This window comes from Crocuta crocuta, unplaced genomic scaffold, assembly GCF_008692635.1.
Source record: "Crocuta crocuta isolate KB4526 unplaced genomic scaffold, BGI_CrCroc_1.0 scaffold3, whole genome shotgun sequence".
In the NCBI taxonomy this organism is placed as follows: domain Eukaryota; kingdom Metazoa; phylum Chordata; class Mammalia; order Carnivora; family Hyaenidae; genus Crocuta; species Crocuta crocuta.
In genome coordinates, this window is record NW_027529934.1 from 16,836,790 (window position 1) to 16,858,147 (window position 21,358).

A 21,358-nucleotide genomic window follows, 5' to 3' on the forward strand; every position below is an offset into this window, starting at 1 on the left:
AACCAGGTCTTTAGACTTCTGGTTTTGTAACCAGAATTGAAGCTCTAGAAACAACAATCCCAATATCAGCCCTTTCTAATGTCACCATCTTCAAACATAGAAACAACCTTTAACCCACATTGGTGAATCAAAGACTAGGCAGAACTGAAATCCAGTTTCCATTTTCAATATATGTAGGTCTTCACTTCTTGGTCTTTAACCCATTATGGGAGAGAGCTGCTGGAACATGAACTGTCCTGCTTCTCAATACCAGCAGAAATGGAAGGGGAAACTGTACTTTGGATGGTCAAAGGCATACTTAACTAATCAGCATGGTGCTAATAACAACTGACGTTTTACTCTCTCAAATAAACAAGCCCCACTCTGGGAGTTTTTCTGTTTGTTTTTAATTAATCCTTTTGTCTTCATTCCTCTTCTGCTGATTTAAAGATACTAACAGTGGATGAGTTATGCCTTATAAATTAAGCTTTATGGTTTGAGGAGCCCTTGGTAATCTGGTATGAATTGGCTAAATCACAATCCACACCCCAACTCTGGGGGCTCTTTTACCTCCCTTTCCAAGGAGCCCCCTATACTTGACTAACCGGGAACCTACCCTAATTCTTAGCTTACAGGCCCTATTGAGCACCTCTACAATCCTAAAAACGAGGGGGCATTGGTAAAGAGGAGCACAGAGATAACACAGACAAAATAGCAACTGTTAAAAAATGAGGACTATCCATTTTCTACATGTGACTGTGAATGCCTGTTCTCACTGCACATGTGCCTTCTCTTCTTCCCCTTTTTCTTCATCCCCAACATTGGATAATTCAGTTTTGAACTGTGGTAGATGCTTAGCTGCACCCTGGGATCACTTGGTTGTTTTGTTTTAATACTGATGCTTGAGTCCCATCTTGATATTTGAATAAAACTGGCCTGCGGTAAAACTCGGAATCAGAAAATTTTAAAAGCTGATTCTAACATACAGGTGAAGTGACGTATAGTTAAGGCTGAGAATTCCTGCTCTAAGCAACACATGGCTACTCCTACCCTTTCGGTTCTGCCACTGCCTGCATCAGATCTTGGGGATGGGGGTGGGTGGGGAGACATTCAGGAACCTCAGGACTCCTAGAATTTAGAGGATTCTTGGTACACTAAGGATTAAGAATCACTTTGAATTCGATTGCTGTAGGGAGTTACGGTATTGTGACACAAGTGAAATAAATTGGGACAGTCTCTTTATACACTGGTGGGCAGATTTTTTTTTAAGGGAGGAGGAGGAAAGTGAGAGGAAGATACTTTATTTGCTCATATACATTAGAGGACTGCCAGACACTACTTAAACAACTTAAGGAAAGGAACTACGTATCTACTGTGTGTCCTCATTGTTAAGCACAGTGGCTGGCTCCTAACCGGTGTGCTTGGTGGCGCTCAAGGTCATTTGCTGAATGAGTACATAAATGAACAATGTTACTAGTATACAGTGCATTTCATGGGTCCTCAGAGAGTTTTGAAAAGAGGATGGTAGAAGAGTTGATGGATAATATGTGAAAATTACAAAGACATAATGTTATTAAATGTGAAAAAAGAAGAAAGCCTAGAAAGAAATGGTAGGAAGTAATTTTAGCCACAGAAGGGGCGCTGAACAAGGAAACAGGAAGCAGGATGGGGCGCATAGAGCATGGTTTCTTGAGAGAGCTTCCAGCCCACTGACAGCAGAGGGGGTAGGGCTGGAAAAGTCTGATGGGGGTCACAATAAGGAACAGGAAACACTATTTCTCTTGTAGAATTCCAGACAGATTTCTGGAAGGAAGATGCAGTGATTAAAAAAAAAAAAAATCCAGGGGTGCCTGAGTGGCTCAGTGGGTTGAGCGCTGACTCTGGCCCAGGTTATGATCTCATGGTTTGTGAGTTCGAGCCCCACATCGAGCTTTGTGCTGACAGCTCAGAGACTGGAGCCTGCTTCGGTTCTGTGTCTCCCTTCCTCTCTCTCTTCCCCTCCCCTGCTCATGCTCTGTCTCTGTCTGTCTCCTTCTCTCTCTCTCACTCCCCCCCACCCCCAAAAAAAAGTCCAGGCCTGTAGTAATAGGCTACTGATATGAAGATGTTTAGGTAAGGAAAGAGATAACACTGTTAAACCTTTAGATTCTATTTGAAATATGAATCAGAACCACACAAGCTGAAGAGGAAAAAGAGAAATAAGCAAGTACTATATAAACATATTTCTTATTTTTCATGTAATGTGAAATTTTATTCTTTTAAAAGCTGAACACTGAAGAAAATAGAGTAGGCAGGGATAAATCAATAATCTCTGAAATAAAAATTTCAGAAGCAAGTAGATTACATAAACTCAGACATACACAAAAATTCCTTCAGAAATAATAAAGACTACCAAAAAGTCAGTTATATTTCACTAGAGGTGCAAAAAAAAAAAAAAAAAAAAAGCAATGGAGTTTCCTCTAAGTCTATTCTGAATCAGAGTGATGACAGACAAATTACATTCATGAGTACAATGGAGGTTCCCCAGAAGGGGAAAGGCTTTACTTACTACTCCTTATACATGGCAATTGTCACCTTGGCTTTTCATAAAGAAGTCACTCACCATTCTAATATGGCCAAACTATGACCACACGTGGTAGGCAAAAGTGGTGGTGACAGCAGTGGTGGTGGAAATCCAGAAGTGGGGGTTTAACACAACTCTTCGGAAAGAAAGTAAATGAGATTAAGAACAAGACAAGGATGTTTGCTCTTGTTATTTTTATTCAGCAATGTGCTGGAAGATCTAGCCAGGGCAGTTGGGCAAGAAAAAGAAGGAAAAGGCACTCAGATTGGAAAAGACAAAGTACTTATAGATGACATCTTACATATACAAACAGCTAACAAGTACACACACACACACACACACATCAAAGCTAGAAATAACCTCAGCAAGGTTAAAGGATACAAGATAAATAGAGAAAAAAACATTGTAATTGTAGATAATAGTAATGAAGAATCTAAAATGAAGTTAAGAAAACAATTCCATTTACATTGCCTCAAACAGAATACTTAGAAATATATTTTAACAAAAGAAGCACAAGGCTTTTGTACACTGAAAACTACAAAACATTGTTTCAAGAAAAAAGGGGAGCCTGGGTGGTTGAGTCAGTTAAGCGTTTGACTTTGGCTCAGGTCATGATCTCAGTTTGTGGGTTCGAGCTCAGAGCTTGGAGCCTGCCTCAGATTCTGTGTCTCCCTCTGTCTCTGCCCCACCCCCATTTGCTCTCTATCTCTCTCTGTCTCTCAAAAATGAATAAACATTTAAAAAAAGAAAAAATTAAAGAAAACATAAATAAATGGAAAAATATCCTGTGTTCATGTAATATCCTTTGTTCATGAACAAACAGATTCTAAAATTCATAGAAGACATGCAAGGGACCACAACAGCCAAAACAATCTTGAAAAAAATAAGGAGGACTCACACTTACGGATCTCAAAACTTACTATATTAAGGCAGTGTTGTAGTGGCATAAGGACAGACAAAAATCAATGGAATAGAGAGCCAAGAAATAAAACCATGTGTCGATAGTCTACTGATTTTTGATGAGGATGCCAAGATCATCCAATTCAAGGGGAAAAGAACAGTCTTTTAAACAAATGTAACCAGGACAACTAGATATCCATATGCTAAAAAATAAAGTTGTATTCCTACTGTATCAGTTAGTTAGGGATGCTGTGACAAAGAACCAGAGACTGAGTGGCTTAACCAGCAAAACTTCTCACAATTCTGAAGGCTAGAAGTCCAATGTGTCAGCACAGTTGATGTCTTCTGAAGCCTCGCTTGTTGGCTCATAGATGGCTATCTTCTCCCTGTGTGTTCACAGGGTCATCCCTCCGTGTACCATAATCTTCTCTTCCTCTGAGGACACTAGTCCTACTGGATTGGGGTCCACCCTAATGATCTCATTCTAATTTCATTCCCTCTTTAAAGACTCTATCTCCAAATACAGTCATAGTCTGAGGGACTGGGGTTTAAGATTTCACCACATGAATTATTTGGTGGGGGAGGATGACCATAACGCCCGATCACAGTCCATATACAGAAACAAATTCAAGGCAGATCAAAGATCCAAATAGAAGAGTTACAATGATAAAAACCTTAGATGAAGAAATCTTGGGAGTTTGGGAAGATGGAGGAGTTGGAGGGCCCTGAACTCACCCCATCCCACATTTTCAACTGGCTATCACACACGTCCAAGTTGATAAACTGGAGAGTGATTCGAAGACAGGGAGAATAAACTCTACAACTAAATAAAGAGAAGAGGCTGCGTCTGGAAGGTTAGGAATGTCAGAGAGGTGGAAGGAAGCTGCCTGAAGAAGGGAGGGAGCTGTGCGAGGGGGAGAGAGAAACAAACAGGCCCTCACACCAGGGCGCCCACACTGGGAAGACTAATCCCCAAAATGCTTGGCTTTAGAAACCAGAGGGGATGAATTCTATGAGTTTTTAAAACAAGTGTGACTTGGAGGCTGGCACTTTAAAAGTCAGCTGATTCTGGGGCGCCTGGTGGCTCGGTCGGTTAAGTGTCTGACTCTTGATTCCAGTTCAGGTCATGATCTCACAGTTGCTGGGATAGAGCCCTGCATCGATTCTCTCTCTCCCTCTCTCTTGCTCTGCCCCTCCTTGCTCACACAGACACACTCTCTCTCAAAAAAAAATTTTTTTTTAAAAATGAAAAAATAAAAGTCAGCTGATTGGGCACTGGATGAGCTGGGGGGGGGGCAGGTGACAGCTGGGTTGCTACCCTTAAAGAAACAGCAGCCTGCACAGAAAGGCAACATAAAAATGGCAGTTTATAGCATGCTGGGGACAAATGGGAGACAGATCTGTTCATACTGATTTCAGAGAATGCTAGGGGACTTCTGTGAAGACGAGGGAGCTGGCAGATGCCACTTTCTCCCTCTGTGGGAAGCTCCACAGCATAAACATAGAGCCCCCTGTGGGAAGTGGGCCGCACAGACACTTGCCACCAACACCCCTAGCAGTGTGCTATGCCTACAAGTGCTCCTGAGGACTCCCTACCCCACGCCTGCCAGCCTCAGCCCTAGGCTTCGGGCAATTTTTGTTAAAGCCACACATGGGCCCTGGCCAGCTGCCCGGGGCACATCTACTGTGGCAACCAGCCTTGTAATCCCAGCTACTGTTGTGTGACACACCTAGGTGAATACCCCCAGCTGCTGTCTTGCACCACACCCAGTGGTGCAACCCCAGCCACCTCTGTGCATGAGACCAGCTATGTGCAGACATCACTGTGCGCCATGGACCGGCTAGGTGCAGCCATCGCTGTGTGCCATACCTAGCCTTGTGCCCTGGCCATCCCAGCACACAGCCCCCAGCAGCCGCAGCACTTCTGAGTACCTAGCGTAGAACTAGTGGCCCACAGGCACCTGGGTGGCTCAGTCAGTTAAGTGTTTGACTCTCCATTTTGGCTCAGGTCATGATCTCATGGTTTGTGAGTTCGAGCCCCACACTGGGCTCTGTGCTGATAGTGCAGAGCCTGCCTGGGATTCTCTCTCTCTCTCCCTCTCTTTCCCCCTCTCTCTGCTCCTGTGTGTTCTCTCTCTCTCTCTCAAAAATAAATAAATAAACTTAAAAAAAAACAAAAAAAAACTAGTGGCCCAGTGCAAATTTTGCTAATGCTGTTAGCCTGCTCCCAAGTTCCCCAGAGGGCACACTCCCACAGAAATGGCCTGCCTGAGTCTCACTAATACCACAGAAAGCAAGCATAGCCCACAACAGGCAGAGAGTCTGTGCAGACAACTGCACTGAAAGGAAAAGTGACTCAGATACAATAACAGGGCATAAGCAACACACCTAGGCTACTCTCCTGCAGTGCCTGGTTCTGGTGAGCAGGAGACACTACACTACAGGGCACTCCAGAATCTCTTCATAAAGTTACAATTTTCAAGATTAGAAGATACAGCTGACTTTCTTAACACAAAGAAACAGATACAGAGAGGCACACAAAATGTGACAGAAATTTATCCCAAATGAAAGAACAGGACAAGGCCACAGCCAGAATCTAAGCAAAACAGATATAAGCAATATGCCTGATAGAGAACTTAAAACAGTGATCATAAGGATACTAACTGGATGTGAAAAAAGGGTGGAAGACATGAGTGTGACCCTTAACAGAGATAAGGAATAGCATAACAGAGATAAGAGGCACAATAAAACAAATGAGAAACACAATGAAATGAAGAGCAGGCTGGAAGAAGCAGAGGAACGAATTAATGACCTAGGAGACAGAATAATGAAAAGTAATTAAGCTGAACAAAAAGAGAGAGAGAAATGAATTCTGCAAAACGAGAATAGACTTAGGGAACTTAATGACATCAATCATAATAACATTCATATTACTGGAGTCTCACAGGAAGAGAGAGAAAGGGGGCAGAAAATTCATTTGAAGAAATAATAGCTGAAAACTTCCCTAATCTGGGGAAGGAAACAGACATTTAGATCCAAGAGGCACAGAGAACCCACAACAAAATCAATAAATACATACCACACCAAACATATTGTAATTAAATTTGCAAAATATAGTGATAACATATTTTAAAAGGAGCAAGACAAAACTTGCTGGGAAGTTTTTAACTTACAGGGAAGTCACTAACTTTCAGGGAAAACTCATAAGGCTAGCTGGAAATTTTTCAACAGGAACTTTGCAAGCCAGAAGGGAGTAGCGTGACATATTCAAAGTGCTGAATGGGAAAAATCTGCAGCCAAGAATGCTCTATTCAGCTAGGCTGTCATTCAGGAACGAAGGAGAGATAAAGAATTTCTAGATAAACAAAAACTGAAGGAGTTCATAACTACTAAACCATTTCTGCAAGAAATATTAAAAGGGACTCTTTGAGTGGAAAGGAGAGACCAAAAGTGACATTACAAAGGCAGGAATCAAAAAAGCAGTAAAAATAAGTATTTCTATAAAAAATAAATTAAGGGACTTACTGTATGTATGCATGTTATACATATATATGTTATACATATACATACATACGTATATATTATATACATATTATAATAATATAAACCTAAAATGTGGGGAGGAGAGGAGAAAAGAGAGTTCCATGGACTTAATTTATAGACTGATATAAACGGAAGAGGTTAAATATAAACCTAATGGTAACCATATATCAAAAACCACTAATAAACATGCAAAGAATAAACAAATCCAAATATATCACTAAAAAAATCAGCAAAACATGATAGAAAGACAAGAAGGGATCAGAGAAAATTTCCAGAAACAACCACAAACAAGAAATAAAATGGCAAGAAATATATATCTATCAATAATTACTTTGTATGTAAATGGGCTGAATGCACCAGTCAAAAGAAGTAGGGTGACAGAGTGGATAAAAAAACAAGATCCATGTATATACTGCCTTCAAAAGATTGATTTTAGACCAAAAGACACGTGTATATTGAAATTGAGGGGATGGAGAAACATTTATCAGGCAAGTGGATGTTAAAAGAAAGCCAGAGTAGCAACACTTATATCAGATAATCTAGATTTTAAAACAAAGATGGTAGCAAGAGACAAAGAAGGGCACTAAATAATAATAAAGGTGACAATCCGATAAGAAGATATAACAATTGTAAATATTTGTGCACCCAACATGGTAGCACCTAAATACATAAAACAATTAATAACAAACATAAAGGAATAACTGATAATAATACAATAATAGGAGGGGACTTTAACACCCCACGTAGATTAATGGACAGATCATTTAAACAGAAAAACCAATAAGGAAATAGTGGCTTTGAATGATACACTGCACCAGATAGAGTCATAACATTCCACCCGAAAAAAGTAGGATACATTCTTTTCAGGTGCACATAGAACATTCACCAGAAGAGATCACATATTAGGTACAAAATAGGCTCAACAAATACAAAAAGATTGGGATCATACCATGCACCTTTTCTGACCACAATGTTATGAAATTAAAAGTCAACCAGAAGAAAAAACCTGGAAAGACCACAAATACATGGAAGTTAAATTACACGCTACTAAACAATGAATGGGTCAACCAGGAAATCAAAGAAGAAATAAAAAATATGGGAACAATTGAAAATGAAAACACAATGGTCCAAAACCTTTGGGATGCAACAGGAATGGTCCTAAGACGGAAATATACAGCAATACAGGCCTACCTGTAAGAAGCAAGAAAAACCTCAAACAATCTAACCTTACACCTAATGGAGCTAGATAAAGAAGAACAAATGAAGCTTAAAGCCAGCAGAAGGAAGGAAATAATAACAATCTGAGGAGAAATAAATGATGTAGAAACTAAAAAACAATGGAACAGATAAATGAAATCAGGAAATGGTTCTTCTAAAATACTAATAAAACTGATAAGCCTCTAGGCAAACTTATCAAACAGAAAAGAGAAAGGACCAAATAAAATCACAAATGAGAGAGAAGAAATAACAACCAACACTACAGAAATAGGAACAATTATAAGACACTTGTGGGGATGAGCACTGAGTGTTATGTGGAAACTAATTTGACAATAAACTATTTGTAAAAAAAAAAAAAAGAGAGAATATTATGTAAAACTACATGCCAACAAATTGGGAAACCTAGAAGAAATGAATAGATTCCTAGAACCATATAACCTACAAATACTGGAACAGGAAGAAATAGAAAATTTTAACACACTGATAACCAGGAAAGAAATGGAGTCAGTAACAAAAAAATTAAATTAAAAACTCCCAGTAAACAAAGTCTTGGACCAGATAGCTTTACAGGCAAATTTTACCAAACATTTAATGAAGAATTATTATTTTCTTCTTAAACTATTCAAAAAAAATAGAAAAGTAAGGAAAACTTCAAAATTCATTCTGACACCAGCATTACCCTGGTATAAAAACCAGATAAGCACACCAGAAAGGAACTACAGGCCAATCAATATCCTTGATGAACATGTGCAAAAATTTTCAACAAAATATTAGCAAAATGAAATCAACAATACATTAAAAAATCATTCACCAGATCAAGTGGGATTTATTCCTGGATTGCAAAGGTTGTTTAATATTCACAAATCAATCAATGTGATATACCATATTAATAAAAGAAAGGATAAGAATCATATGATGACTTCAACAGATGCAGAACAAGCATTTGAAAAAGCACAACATCCATTCATGATCAAAAAACTCAAAAAAGTAGGTTTAGAGAGAACCTCAAAAAAAAAAAAAAAAAAAGACCATCTATGAAAACCCCACAGCTAACACCATCTTTGATGGAGGAAACTCTCAGTTTTTCCCCTAAGATCAGGAACAGGACAAGGATGTACACTCTCACCACTTTTATATTATTATTTTAACATTTATTTATTTTTGAGAGACAGAGAGAAAGAGCACGAGTTGAGGAGGGGCAGAGAGAGAAGGAAACACAGAATCTGAAGCAGGCTCCAGGCTCTGAGCTGTCAGCACACAGCTTGACGGGGCTTGAACCCATGAACCACGAGATCATGACCTGAACAAAAGTTGGACACTGAACCGACTGAGCCACTCAGGCACCCCTATTTTTTTTAATGTTTATTTATTTATCTTTGAGAGAGAGAGAGAGAGAGAGAGAGAGGATCCATGTGTGCACATGCACAAGTGAGCGGCGGAAGGGCAGAGACGGGGGGGAAAGAGATTATCCCAAGCAGGTTCTCCACGCTCAGCATGGAGCCTGATGTGGGGCTCCATCTCACCACTGTGAGATCATGACCTGAGCCAATATCAAGAGTCGGATACTTAACCAAATGAGCCACCTGGGTACCCCGTATGTTCATTATTTCTTAGTGAAAGAGGTCACTGTAACAGTCCAAGTTAAAGGGTTTGGTAGCCTAACTACCAAAGTGGGAGTTGATGACTCAGTAGATGTTGGGCATTAAGAAAAGACAGGTATTAAGGATAACTTCCAGGTTTCTCCTTTGAGCAGGTGGGTAGTTAGTACCTTCACTTAGGTGAAGGTTACTGGAGAAGGCATAGGTCTGGGAGGGCATATCAGTTCAGTTTTGGCTTTTGGATTTGATGTGCCTCTGAAACATCCAAGTAGAAATGGTAGGTCCAAGCCAAATATTTGGATCTGGGCTAAATATAAAGATGAGAGTGAACATTTATAGATGAAACCAGGGGAATGAACAAGATCAGCAAGGAGGAAGCACCAAGTGAGTCCTTAGATGCTGGAGCCCTGTGGAACTCCAAGTTAATGACTGGGGGAAAAAAGGGGTGAGCAAAAGTAAAATGAGAAGAAGGCGAGAGGGAGATTTAAAAAAATAAGACAGGAAGCCAAGGGAGAGCTTCAGAAAAAGGGAAGTGTTACGTCTTTATGCGGTTTTGATAACTGTTGAAGATTCAAGTAAGATAAAAATGGAAACCTGTCCACTGATTTTGTTAGTGACTTCATCAAAAAAGCTTCAATAGAATGGGAAGGAAAAAAGACCATAGTGGAGATGTTGAAAAGCCAAAAACATCAGATATGCCTTGGAACTTTTACATAATATAAAAAGCCCATCCAAGCCAGGCTCTTTCTTCTAAAATTTGGCCAGCATCAACTGGCTTCCCTAAAAAAAAAAAAAAAAAAGAAAGAAAGAAAGAAAAGAAAGAAGAAAAAGAAAAGATGTTCCCAAATGAAAGAACATTGGACTCTTCAAAACTGCCTGAAGAGTTGTTTGTTTGTTTACAGTGAACAAATTGGTATAATCATAATTTTTTCAGTTACTTTTACAACTTGTTTTCACTGTCCATAAAAGCACATGCTTAGAATATGGAGAAAATGTACTCTCACATTGCTAGTAGACAGTAATTTTGCAATACGCATCAAAAACTCAAATGAGACCCAGCACATGTAACAGTCTGACCCAGCAATTACATTCTTTGAAGTTTATCCAAAAGATACTTCATATTAAGTAAGTATTCAAAGATGGAACTTTAAGGATGTGTGTCTAACAGGAAAAGTCTAAGAAACAACGTCAACATCCATAAAAACTAAATATAAAATTAATTAAGTAAAACTATGGTACACACAACAAGATACTAATCAGTCATCACAAAACCCCAGGCAGCTCTAGTCATAATAACAGTACCTGGGTGCAGGGTCATGCTTACAAATTTCCAGGCACCAATCATCTAGTAACTCATTAAACTCTAACAATCCTAGGGGAAAGGTGTTACTAATATCTCCATTTTAAAGATAGAGAAACTGTAATTTATCTAAGATTTCTAGATAAATTGTGGGAGCTGGGATTTGAACTCAAGTAGCCTGGTTCTAGCATCCATGCTTTTAACCGCTACATGTCTGTAGTGACAAAGAAGATGGTCATCATATATTATTAAATGAAAAAGAGTCTGGTTCATCAGCATTTTTTGTGAGAAAATAAACATATGTTCTTCCTTTTACATTGTTCTTCTAGATTTATCTCTTACTTCCAATAGTCTTAACGGTAATCTTCAAACCCATATTAAAAAATCTGTATGTACACACACATATATATGTAAGTGGATAACTAATGCATGCTTACATATTCATAGGCGGAAGCATGGAAGGAAGCTCTTACACTGAACTTTCATTATGGTTGCATCTAGGGCTGGAAATGTGAATGGGTTTTCTTTCTCTCTGTAATATTTATATGTACACCTAAGACACCAAATGAACCACTGTCTGATGCAAAGAACCTATTCTGATCAAACATTCTCTGCCAACATTAATCAGCTTAATTCTGATTGATCATCTCTTATCTATTATAATGTACTGTGTGCTGTGATTACTGAATGTTTCATATGATAAATGAATTAGAAAAAAATTAGAAAAAAATAAATGAATTAGATTTGAGGGAATATATCTAACCTACCTAATGGACACTGCCAATATCCTAAATGATCTGATGATGCTATGTATTGTAATGAACCATTCTTTTATGATAATAGCTTTCTAGCTACTTAGGAGACTATTTCTACCTCAAAAGAATGTAGCTCCCATTCAGAAAGTAGTTATCTTTCAACCATACTGAGCAACAGAGACCGTCACCTATAATTATGCTGCTTAAAAATATTATAGATTCAGCTTTGCTATTCCTAAGCCAAAAGACTTTAGGCAACCTGGGGCCTTGACTCCCTCAGTTATCAGCTGTGGGAGAGAATTATAGTTTTCTCTGGTTAGTACAATTCACAATTCTCTTACAATAACAATTCTCTTACAAATAACTCCTGGATATTTAATGTGTGCTAATGAATAATTTATGCTGGGTTCATAAGAACTTTGAACTGTTCCTAAGTGTGTTTTACTTCATGTAAACAAATAAACATTTTTTTATATGGCTAGGTAAAAGTTAGTCACTGTCATATATGTTTGGGATATTCTTTTTTGAGGTGGAAAAAGATCTGATCTAGTCAATCAGATCCATTTGGTACACTTCCATTCAGCCTCTATAAACTGTCTCTAAACAGCTCCAAGATTCCTACAAGGAAGGGATGTAAACATAGGCCAAGAGTAGTGAGAAAGCTCTCCTTTTTACCTTCTATACGAAAATCCTCCAAGATGATACTATATAACACCCATGTTGTTACAGAAGATACAAAAACCTTTCCGGCCTGTGGCCAGAGAATGTTCTCTGCACAGGCGATATGAAGTTAACATGGACAAAAATAAATGAAAATAATGCAATCAAACCAAAAGCACCTGTTAATCAGGAAGATAACTGACCAGACAGATACTGGGCTGACACAGAGTATAGGTCAAATATACCTACTGCAGGAAATTCTGGATTACCCCCAAAAGACAGAGTAAGTGTGTGCTAAGTGCACTTGGTAAAGAAAAATCAGCAAAAAAATGAAGAAAGGCATTTTTGGGAAAGATATAACATCTGATGCTTAAAAACAAATTAGACATGATAGGAAAAACCATAACTTTGCTGGACTTCCTTACACTTGCTTTATGGCTAAGTACTGTTTGTAATCTGAATTATATAAAACTTTCACTGCTTGGGCATTCTAAAAGTCTTATCCTAGCCCTATACCGAAAGTTCTTAGAAGGTTTTTGGTTTTGATCTGTCCTAACGACAACAAACAAACAAACAAATAAAAAAATTAGAGGCAGAGATCCATGACTTCATTAAAAGACATATGCAAATATGTTATTTTATGTAAAAAAAATTTTTTTAAGGGGGTACCTGGGTGGCTCAGTCTGTTAGGCATCTGACTTTGGCTCAGGTCATAATCTCGCAGTTTGTGAGCCCCATGTCGGGCTCTGTGTTACAACAGCTCAGAGCCTCCAGCCTGCTTCGGATTCTGTGTCTCCCTCTCTCTCTGCCCCTCCCCTCCTCATTCTCTGACAGTGGGTCTTGAATACACGAACCCTGAGATCATGACCTAAACTGAAGTCAGACGCTTAACCGACTGAGCCACCCAGGCGCCCCATTTTTGTTATTTTACTGAAATATTTAAAATATTTTCCTAACTTTCAAAATAACTTTAGTATAAGAAATGTTCGTATCTAAATTCAAGTTGTTTAATGAACAATTTAAAGTACAATTTATGAACTTCACAAAAAACAAGTGTTTAACAGAATAAGACGTGAGGAGAGCACCCCACCTCTTGATGCACAGAGGATCCATATTATGTCATGTCTTTGTTTTAGATCAGGGTATTTGCATATGGAAAAAAAATATCAAGCAGCTGTCTGAAGACATCAAATCATTAGCTTTTGGAAATTTGGAGGAATGATGGGGATCTAGGAACAAAATCTGAGTTATCCTGTGAATATAACCATAACCACAATAATGATAGCTAACATTTTTTAGGCAATAAAATGTTCTAGATACTATATTAAGGATTTTCATATATCATCATATTTAATTCTTACAACAATCCCATAAATTAGTGTCTATCATTATCTCAAAACTCAGGGTCTGAGCACTTAGAGCAATTTGCCCAAGGTCATACACCAGAGATGAAATGAGATTCAAATCTGTCCAAGTCCAGGGTTTGCAATTTTAACAACTATGTTTTACAGGGAAAGGGTGAGCCTGCAGTTTTTAAAAAATAAATAAGGCAATTATCGCCTTCAGTAACAGAATGTCATCTTGGGCTGAAGGACAAAAACTGACCGGCTAGATTACTCTCACCGGCTCTGCAGCAAATGTCTTCCTATTACCACACTGTTAAAGCTGCACTGATATGTTGATATAAAATCCAACAAGGTAATTGTAATTGAATTCTAAAGTGTCTCATAAGTTTCTAGCTCTCAGAGAAAGAAGTGCAAATTGAAATGTAGCAGTTTTCCAATTTGACAATAAACTATTTGTAAAAAATAAATAAAAAAATAAAAAGAAAACAATATAAAAAAATGAAATGTAGCAGTTTCTTTTTTAGTCAATATATTATAAAAGCTTTCTAATAATTCAAGTCTATGTTTGAGTACCTCCAGGGATGTTATCATGGTAGAAAGTATTTTAAGAAAAAGGCTGGCATCATTTTGACAGAAAACAGTTTTTAACTTTTTTTCTTACATCATCCAACTTATATGAATGAAAACAACTTTATATATTATTGGAAGGAGTGCTTTGATAGTAAAATTAAATGGATTATAAGGAAAACAAAGAAACAAACTCTAAATAAACAACAAAGGAGAGATTCAGAGTTCCTCACGAAAGTCTTTTTTTGTGTTCAAGAATCTAGAATGAGTCAAAGGCTATACATTTGAATTATGCCCAATTTAAAGATAAAAAGAGACTTACCTTTAGGAGAGCCAGGGCTACATGAAAGATTATATTCAAACCCTGAAATAGAAAAAGAGAGCCCAAATCAATACTGCCACATCTATCACTATTGTATTAAGTATTTCCCCAAGACTTCCATATCTCTAATAAAATCCCTAAGTGCTTTCATCTTCACATACAATAATAATTAAACAATAAGATTTTTTTTGAAAGGTACTTTCCTTCTCCAACAGGCTTACTGCACATTTTTGGTGCTATTTAATTCATGTTCACATAAAATTATTGTTTTTACAATAAATTCTTTTCCTTCAATCCTTCAGTAAATTATTCAATATATTATTTCCCCCTCACTTTCTGGATTATTTGCATGGGTCTAAGCCTTGTGAATGTCAAGTTCTTTTGATCAAGATGGCAGTGATGCAGAAGTAAAAAATTATTCCATGAAATTCCTAAGTCACGGTATGCACATCTTGGTGAGGTAAACGGCCAGCAGCAGGCAAAACAAAACAAAACAGCATTGCTGATAACTGGGACAGGTTGTAGGAGGGGAGCTGTGAGCATCGCACTGGATTTCCACCCCTGTTCTTAGTGCTTTAGTGTTTGCTTTCAAGTAGTGTCTGTGCACCTAGAGGTGTGATTAGGGGCCATCTGCTAGACTTCCTTTCCCCTTTCCCCCCTGAAACCCAAAGCAATATCTCTTTAGGAGTAAACACATTAAACACCTTGTTAAGAAGTCTTAGCTGAATTTTGAGCTCTGAGCTCAGCCCAGTGACTCTGAAGACATATTGAGACGTTAAATTCAAAATACAAGAAATCTTAAATGCTCAAGATGACCATCAGAAACAAAGTTGCCACAAATATGACTTCTCCTTCCATGCAAGTCATCATAGAGGAGAAGAAAGATCTTTCAAGTACGAGTTAATGCCTCCTATAAGTCCAGGGTCTATGTATGTGCTCTCTTCAGCTTGGTCACAAATATAGTCTATCTGCCTTTTAAGACACAGTGCTGCACCAGATGTATCAGACAAAGAATTTCTTTTTTTTCTAATTATTTTTTTTAATGTCTTTCTTTCTTTTTTTTTTGAGAGTGAGAAAGAGACAGAGCACACTGCAGCAGGGGAGGGACACCGAGAGAGGGAGACACAGAAACCAAAGCAGGCTCCAGTCTTCAAGCTGTCAGCACAGAGCCCGACATGGGGTTCGAACTCACAAACCATAAGATCATGACCTGAGCCAAAGTCGATGCTTAACCGACTGAGCCACCCAGGCTCCCCTAGACAAAGAACTTCTATACCAGATGTATTATGCAAAGAACATTTTTTTAAGTTTATTTAATCATTAAAAACTTTTTTTTTATTTTCAAGAGACAGAGAGAGTGCAAGTGAGGGAGAGGCAGAGAGAGAGAGAGAGAGAGAGAGAGAGAGAGAGAGAGAGAGAGAGAGAAACACAGAATCCAAAGTAGGCTCCAGGCTCTGAGCTGTCAGCATAGAGCCCGATATGGGGCTTGAACCCATGAACTGCGAGATCATGACCTGAGCCAAAGTCGGAAGCTTAACCAACTGAGCCACCCAGGCACCCCTATTTATTCATTTTAGAGAGAGAGAGAGAGAGAAAGAGAGAGATGCACAGAGAGGGAGAGAGAGAATCCCAATCAGGCTCTGCACTGTCAGTGCAGAGCTGGGCAAGGGGCTCGACCCCACGAATGGTGAGATCATGGCCTGGGCCAGAATCAAGAGTCTGACAATTCATCCAGGTACACCTACACAAAGAACTTCTAATAAACCATCCTTCTCCTGTCTCCAAAATCAGAAGCAAGGATTAAAATGAGATATTCAGAGTAAATTCCTATTATAATTTGCTTAACTTTCATAGCCAACTACCCAAAATATGACTTACTGGCATAAGGGCTGCATAATTACTACAAAGTATTTGGTTGGAGGTTTGGGGTTTACTCTGTTAATTGTTCTAGGGACTCAAAGTGGCAGGAAGTGTAACCAGGCTGGAAGACAAAACCAAAGCATTTGGTCCATTGCCACACCAATCAGTGATTCTGCACCTGTTCTGATCACAATTTATCAGTTAGAAAAAAGAAGACTATTGTAGATTTAAAAAAACTTGGGTTATAATGAAGCAGAATCTGCTTTCCTAAATTTGGGGCCTCCCCCACTAAGTGCTCCATCCCCCTCCACCCCACAACTGGCTGCTCACCAGTGGTGAATTCTCACGACCCCAGTGCTTATCAACCTGCCAGCAGGACTAAGTCCACTCTATCTCAGGATCTTATTTTCCTAGTCACCGCTTACAATGTAAGCCCCTCTTGTCTCCAGTTCTCTAATGCTTATAACGCTCTGGCTTTTTCTCCCAAGTCAGTCTCCCGGCCCTCCTCTCCCTCCCAAATCCCTTCAGGGTACACTTTGGAGACTGCACTCCACATCCAACCAACTCTGCTATCTTCTCAACCTCCTTGATTTCACAGGAATAGTGAAATCTCACAGATTCTCATAACAACCTGTATTATAATTCTCATTTTTCAGAATGTGAACTTGACTAACCTAAGGTTATATATGGATTTAGTAGAAGGCCAGGATCATCCCCCCAAGCCTCCTAATGTCTAGTTTAAGGGCATTTTTACCACTCAGTGCTGGTGTGACATACACAATAAGTGCTTATTTGAGGACGAAATGACTAAACTATACTAGCTATCCTAAAATTTCTGAGATTTGCTCTTGTCTCTATGAACCCAAGTAGACCAATTTATTATGTCAAAGTCAAACTACTGGACAATAACTGAGCTGTGAAAAACACCAAGAGCTTAGAAATTAAAAAAAAAAAAAAGCTAAAGATCTCTAGACAACCAAAATAGATCTAGCAACACAAAAATTCAAATTTTTATTTCATATGCACTCTGAATTAGTTTGGTGATATGACTGTATAGTTTATAGGTATCGGGTTTATAGGTATCGGAAGTAGCAAACTAAAAGAACAAAATGTGTGGTAGATAGGATTAGAAACAAATAGCTTATAGAGACAGCTGTCAATTGAAATATTAGAAATACAAGATACGGTTTTTTAAAAACTATTAGAATTTAGGGAAGCCTGGGTAGCTCAGTCAGTTGAACATCTGACTTCAGCTCAGGTCATGATCTCGCAGTTTGTGAGTTCAAGCCCCACGCCGGGTCTGTGCTGACAGTTCAGAGATTGGAGCCTGCTCCGGATTTTGTGTCTCCCTCTCTCTCTGCCCCATCCCTGCTTATGCTCTGTGTGTCTCTCTCTTTCAAAAAAGGAATACATATTAATAATAATAATAGTAACTATTAAGATGTATAATTGTCTGGGCCCACTTAGTGGAGCCAATAATCCTATAGTTTACATTAGTTCAAAAGGACAATCCAACAGTGTTAATGAATACTTACATGTTCAAAATATTGTACTTAGGAAGGTAGCATAGCATGTGTTTTAAATCAAAAGTAAGTAGTGTTTAGTTAGGAAACTAAAGCGGTACCTTTCTGTTACCATTAACAATTTATATAGGTCAACTCTTTAAACCAGTTGGGAGTAAGAACATGTTGCTGCATCTGCTTACGGAAGCTCTGGATGTCACCCATAAAAATGGAGAAAAGTAAAGACTTCGCAAGCCTTAAACTAAAGTAGAATAGTGTGGCCAGACTATGCAAATGAGATACAGCACTTGGTCAGTTTACAATTGCAGCACCACATACAGGTTGGATTTAAGATGACAATGTCAGTGCAAGCTTTGGTCCTCAGACTTTTAGCTGACAAAAAGTGAATTATAAGGGAACAACCACCCCTTCGCTCTACCAAGGTAACATGACTAAATCCCCTGTTGTTACTTAATTGTCCACCCACTCTTACATGATTCAATCTTTGACTAACTGAGCTGAAATATACTTTTTGAAATACATTAAAAAAAAAAGATGTCCTATTTTCAAGATGCCTCTCCTTTTCAGGAATATGTGATCTGTAACAATTTTTTAGTGCTGAGGAGTTAATAAGTGTTCCTAATAGGACATCTGTAGAACTATGAAGAGTAAAAATAACAGATAAATATGTTTTTGTAGCTACCCTATTATTTATGGTACAAGTTCTAACTCCAAGTTCAAGATAATATTTAAAGGCCAACATCCACTGAGTATTATATATATGCCAAAAGATGAATTAATCACAATGAAAACATGCCCTTATTTCATTCCACAACCCTCAATTCCATTTTAATTCCATCCAAATGAAGATTCAGAGAAGTCAAAGTAAATTTCCCAAGGTCACACAGCTAGTAAGCAGATTTTAAACTAAGCAGTATAATTAATTCTACAAGTCATTCTCTTAACCACCAAGTTAGAGAAGATGGCCCAATAAATAAGTGAATGGATGAATATATCCTTTAGTTGGGGGTTTTCAATGTGCCCTCAAATTCATAAAGGATTAAAGTAATTCCTTCCCTTTTTAAAATATTTTTTTAATGTTTAATTATTTTTGAGAGAGTGAGAGCAAGAGTGAGAGAGAGCAAGAAAGAGAGCAAGAGCGAGAGCAAGAGTGCAAGAGAGAGACAGAATCCAAAGTAGGCTCCAGGTTCTGAGCTGTCGGCACAGAGCCCGATGCGGGGCTTGATCATGACCTGAGCCGATGTTGGACACTTAACCGACTGAGCCACCCAGACGCCCCTGATTCCTTCCATTTAATATAAGTTTTGAGAGCAGAGGGTAGAAAGATAACAAAGTGGTGACTTTACCAAATCCAAATCTTATACTTTGTCCCATATCGAAAACACTCACAAAAAGCAGCTGACTGCTTGCAGGGTATGAGGCATCTTAAACTTGGCATGTTGTGGCAAGAAAGGGTCGTCACCTTCCTCAAGTGACAGCAGACTATTATCAGCCTTGTGTGCATGAAGAAGTGGTTCCTTAAGTGATTGGGAAGCTATTGTTTCAAAATTCAGCCACAGCCCAGCAAAATGCTCTCTTTAAAGAACATCTATGAGTAATTGCCCCAAATTAAATAATTGCTGCGAGGCGTGGATCGCAGAGTTCCCGGGTAGGCCCACAGTCCTGCATGAGGGAAGGTTGACAGCAGAGCGCTCACGGAAACAAAGACACGATCATCTGGTTCTGATGAACAGGCAATCGTGAGCTCAGAGGGGGCTGACAGATTGTGTGAGAAGCTGTCAAAAACTACACTGACAGCGCAGAGAATAAATGCTGAAAAGGTAGTGCCAAACAGTGCCAAGTGTGCATCAACACGTGGCTCCCTAGGGATCAAAATAAAAGGGAAGTAAATAGTATGGGGAAATGGAAATCCTAACCACAAGGCAGGGCGAAATAATCAAACCAGAAGTAGTCAAGGCATGGAGGAGGCCCACAGACACAGCCAATGCTAGAGGAAATGCATGCTGCCCTTCTGATCCAGCATGGGACATAGCATCCCAGGAAGTGGTGATGACTGACTGAAATAGCACATAAAACGCACACCACAGGGATTGAATGCTTGCTAAGTACTCAAAACCTGCCAGCATACGTTATTAGGCTTGCATATTTGTTGCCCGTCATAGCTGCCATTTTATATATTTTTTCACTTAATTCTCTGAATAACTCCATGGCATATGTGTCACTGCCACCATTTGAGAATGAGCAAACTAGGCCCAGAGGCATTACTCTGTTAGTAAATGGTAAAGCCAGGACTAGAATTTGTGTCTGTTAGATTAAAAAAAAAATCCATAGGGGCACCTGGGTGGCTCAGTCGGTTAAGTGTCCGACTTAGGCTCAGGTCATGATCTCATGGTCCGTGGGTTCAAGCCCCGCGTCGGGCTCTGTGCTGACAGCTCAGAGCCTGGAGCCTGCTTCGGATTCTGTGTCTCCCTCTCTCTCTGACCCTCCTCTGTGCATGCTGTCTCTCTCTCTCTCTCTCTCTCAAAAATAATAAAATATTAAAAAAAAAATCCATAGCTTTTTCACTAACTCCATCTACTGCAAATTCAGTGGGATTTTGGTTAGTATCTGTAATGAATTAAGGACGGTCTTAATTCTTTGACACTCCTCTCACTGAGAAGCAGGGCCTTTGTCCTCGCCTCTTGAATCTGGGCAGACTATGCTACTGCTTTCCCCAGCAGAATATGGTAAAAGTTATGCCTATATTCTGGGCCTAAGCCTTAAGAGTACAAGCTTCTATCCGCATCTCCTGGAGTGCTCCCGCCCCCTTGAAGACCAGCACTATCAGTTATATTTAGACCCTATGCTCTAAGAAGCCAAACAAAAGGGTCTATAGGAAAAGATGCCATCCATAAGAAACAGAGGCCAAGACAATGCTTGCCTGGCTCCGTCAGAACAGCGTGTGGCTCTTGAGCTCGGGATTGTGGGTTCGAGCCCCATACTGAGTGTAGAGATTACTCAAAAATAAAAAAAAATCTTGGGGCATCTGCATGGCTCAGTTGTCATGATATCACTGTTCCCGAGTTTGAGCCCCATGTTGGGCTCTGTGCTGACAGCTTGGAGCCTGGGATCTGCTTCGGATTCTGTCTTTCCCTCTCTTGCTGCCCCTCCCCAACTCGTGCTCTGTCTCTCTCTCTCCCAAAAATAAACATGAAAAAAAATTTTTTTAATAAAATAAATAAATA

At 39.1% G+C, this 21,358-nt stretch overlaps 1 protein-coding gene across 2 annotated transcripts in view; it reads right to left on the bottom strand.

Annotated features, from left to right (window-relative positions):
* Nucleotides 1-21,358, bottom strand: part of RABGAP1L (RAB GTPase activating protein 1 like) — a 674,356-nt gene that overhangs the window by 192,046 nt on the left and 460,952 nt on the right. For both annotated transcript variants that reach the window (XM_077763327.1, XM_077763328.1), the window contains exon 17: nt 14,752-14,793. In XM_077763327.1, coding sequence (XP_077619453.1) covers nt 14,752-14,793 — 42 coding nt within the window. The remainder of the gene's footprint in view (nt 1-14,751; nt 14,794-21,358) is intronic.